Here is a 2,664-nt window from a genome sequence, read left to right as displayed (position 1 = left end):
CCCGCGGCGGTGGTACGGAGCGAGCGGCACCCGCCCCTGAGGTGGGGCCAGGGCCCGTGTTGCCGGTTGGGATACAGGTGGCGGCGGAGTGGTTTTCTGAGACAAAACCCTTCTGGAGTTGCGACGTAGGGGCCGTAAAGACGCTCTGAAGCGCTCCTGCCGGCGGGATGGCGATCGGGGCAGGGGTGGAGGTGACGCGGCTTTCCTGGAACGATTTCTGGTGTGGGGCCGGCGGGAGAGGGGGTCCGCTGCCTCTTCGGGCTGACTTCAGGTCCTCAGGTTTCGGCGGCACCTTTGCTTTGTTAAATGCAAAACCAGTCCTCTCTATCAACATCTCTGTTGCCTTTTTTTTTCTTTGCGTTTCTTTCCGGCCTTGCAGTTATCCAGATAGTCAGAAACCGACCCGTGAACCAGGAGTGTTCCCAGACAATGTGTTGAAGGGTAATGAATTCGTCCCGGTTTCTGGGAAACTAATTCTGTAATATGTGGAAAGTTTTTATTGACTCCTGAAAATGTTTATTTTTAGTAAAGAATTAACGAATTTGTAGGTTTTACTTTCTTTGGGGGTGTTATTTTTTTTCTTTCCTCAGACCGTCTTTTGCTTCAGCCCCACATAACTTGCTGTGGAGCCTGGATCGCTGGTCAAATACGTATGTCCTCGGTAGAGCATACATATTGGATACCCTCTGAGCCTCTCCACGAGGATCTAGACATGAACTATAGTACTGCAGAAACGTCTCTGTCCTCTGTTGAGAGGATAAGTTTTATTGAACAGTGATCCAGAGCACAACTCTGCAGTCGGTCTTGTGTTTTAAAAAATAGTGAAGGAAATCAGCTAATGTCTACTGAATTGGTTTTGCTCACATATATAAAAAAATAAATCTGGTGTGTTCACACATGGTTTATCTTGCTTCTCCTGTATTGTAGAGTTGAACAACCCTTCTCGATGTTCTTAATGAATTTACCTATGATACAAAAATGTCAAAGAGTTTTGCAACTTAATTTTGATTTAATATAAAACATTGGCATAACCTGTTAAGACTACAGCTCTGTTAAACTAGTCATAAAATGCAATTGAAACATGGTACCTGCTTGTTATACTTTCATTTTACTATGTGGAACATGCTTCCTCATTTCAGGTAATGATTTTTCTAGCCTAATCTCCTGTGATAAAACTGATAAACTCTCAGGTATCTAATGCCGTGTGAAAATAGTTTCTCTAGTATCTCTTATCAAATCCTGATTTAGTAAAAAATAATGGTTAATAATCTGTGATACCCAAAGCAAACTGTGAGAACTGTTTTGTAAATTCCCATTTATAACTTCTAATGAAGGTGTCCTTAAATGGGAAAAGTAAACCAGAACTACATTTTCTTGAAACATGAAAATAAATTCATTATGGTTTTGTCCACTAAGTACATAAATGTTACTCTATACCAGTTGAAAAATAAATATTGGAAGTAATTTGAATAATTCTTCATGTTACTAGGTGTTGTAGTATATAGGCCCATCTCCAGCCTGTCAGGTCCCTCGGGATAGCACATTCCTTCCCTCCAGTGTGTAAACCGCGCTGCAATGTATGTGAAATGTTATAAATACGCTTGTGATTATTTGGCATGCTGTGTAGTTCCATCACAAATGGTGGTATAACTAACATCTTGGAACTTATAAAAGGTGTTGACTTTTACTCTGTTTTGACAGTCTCAGTATGTGCTACTTACAGGAAGGAAAATGATGCAATTTCGGCTTTTGCAGATTTAAAATGAGATAATGCTTTCTGCCAATGGTGAAGAGTGGTAAGAAAATTCTGAGCATCAAAGATCAGAATAAGCTGTCACAAGAGCTTTCTTCCAGGCCTGAAATCCCAGAATTGGTATTCCCCAGGGGATACCAGGCTGTCGGATTCTGCAGGGTAGTGCTACGCTTCCAGCTTTTGTACGCTTGAGCAGAAGAGATGAACGCAGGACGCTGTGAGCACAGAACTGGGGAGGCCTCCACCCGCCGCTGCTCTTCAGTTGCTCCCACGAGCAAACAGTGTTACAGGGGCTCTGTGAAGTCCTGCACTCCGCAGGGTAAAGTAGTCTTTGCGTGGTGGTGTTACTGTTTTTTTTTTTCAGATGCAGAGGCAATAAACATTTTCCTAATTAGTTTTTTTTGCTGTGGTCTTTTGACAGCTTATTCTTGCCAGAATTAAATTGCATTTTTGTGAGTGATAATGCAGAGATTTTTCTCTTTATTTGCCCCTTTATACCCAGGTTCTAGCAGGTTTTCATCCTGACCTGCGGTGCGAGGTGAGCACGGAGTTTTCCGGGGCTTTTCTGCCCTTTGCTCGAGGGGTTTCTCTTGCCGAGCAGCCCCAGGGGCCGCCGAGTGCGGGCTGTGCGGGAGCCGCATGGCCAGAGAGCACCGGACGCGCCCCGCCTGCTGCCGTTAACAGGCGCGACCTGAGCCTTCCGCACCCGGTGCGCACCGGCGGGACGTCCCTGGTTGGTCCCTGCTGTGCGTCGGTGACGCTGACGGTACCGGGACAGCGCAACGCCGGCGGCCACGGTACCGGTCGTGAAAAGTGCCTCAACAGCTCTCACTGGGATGCGGTCCCTCCTGCAGGCGGGCAGGGGCGGCTGCGCTCCGGGAGCGCCGCTACCGGCGCCGACCGTTACCCCC

At 46.4% G+C, this 2,664-nt stretch overlaps 1 protein-coding gene across 1 annotated transcript in view; it reads left to right on the top strand.

The window, feature by feature from the left end:
* Nucleotides 1-1,783: 1,783 nt before the first annotated feature.
* The window catches only part of CDC73 (cell division cycle 73), a 114,909-nt gene continuing 114,028 nt past the window's right edge, over nt 1,784-2,664 (top strand). Inside the window, exons 1-2 of the mRNA XM_026853978.1 lie at nt 1,784-1,873; nt 2,256-2,550. Of these exons, the coding sequence (XP_026709779.1) occupies nt 1,784-1,873; nt 2,256-2,550 (385 nt within the window). The remainder of the gene's footprint in view (nt 1,874-2,255; nt 2,551-2,664) is intronic.

The sequence above is a fragment of the Athene cunicularia genome (assembly GCF_003259725.1).
Source record: "Athene cunicularia isolate RWA chromosome 8 unlocalized genomic scaffold, athCun1 chr8_part1, whole genome shotgun sequence".
Lineage (NCBI taxonomy): Eukaryota > Metazoa > Chordata > Aves > Strigiformes > Strigidae > Athene > Athene cunicularia.
This window is presented reverse-complemented; position numbering and strand designations above follow the sequence as displayed.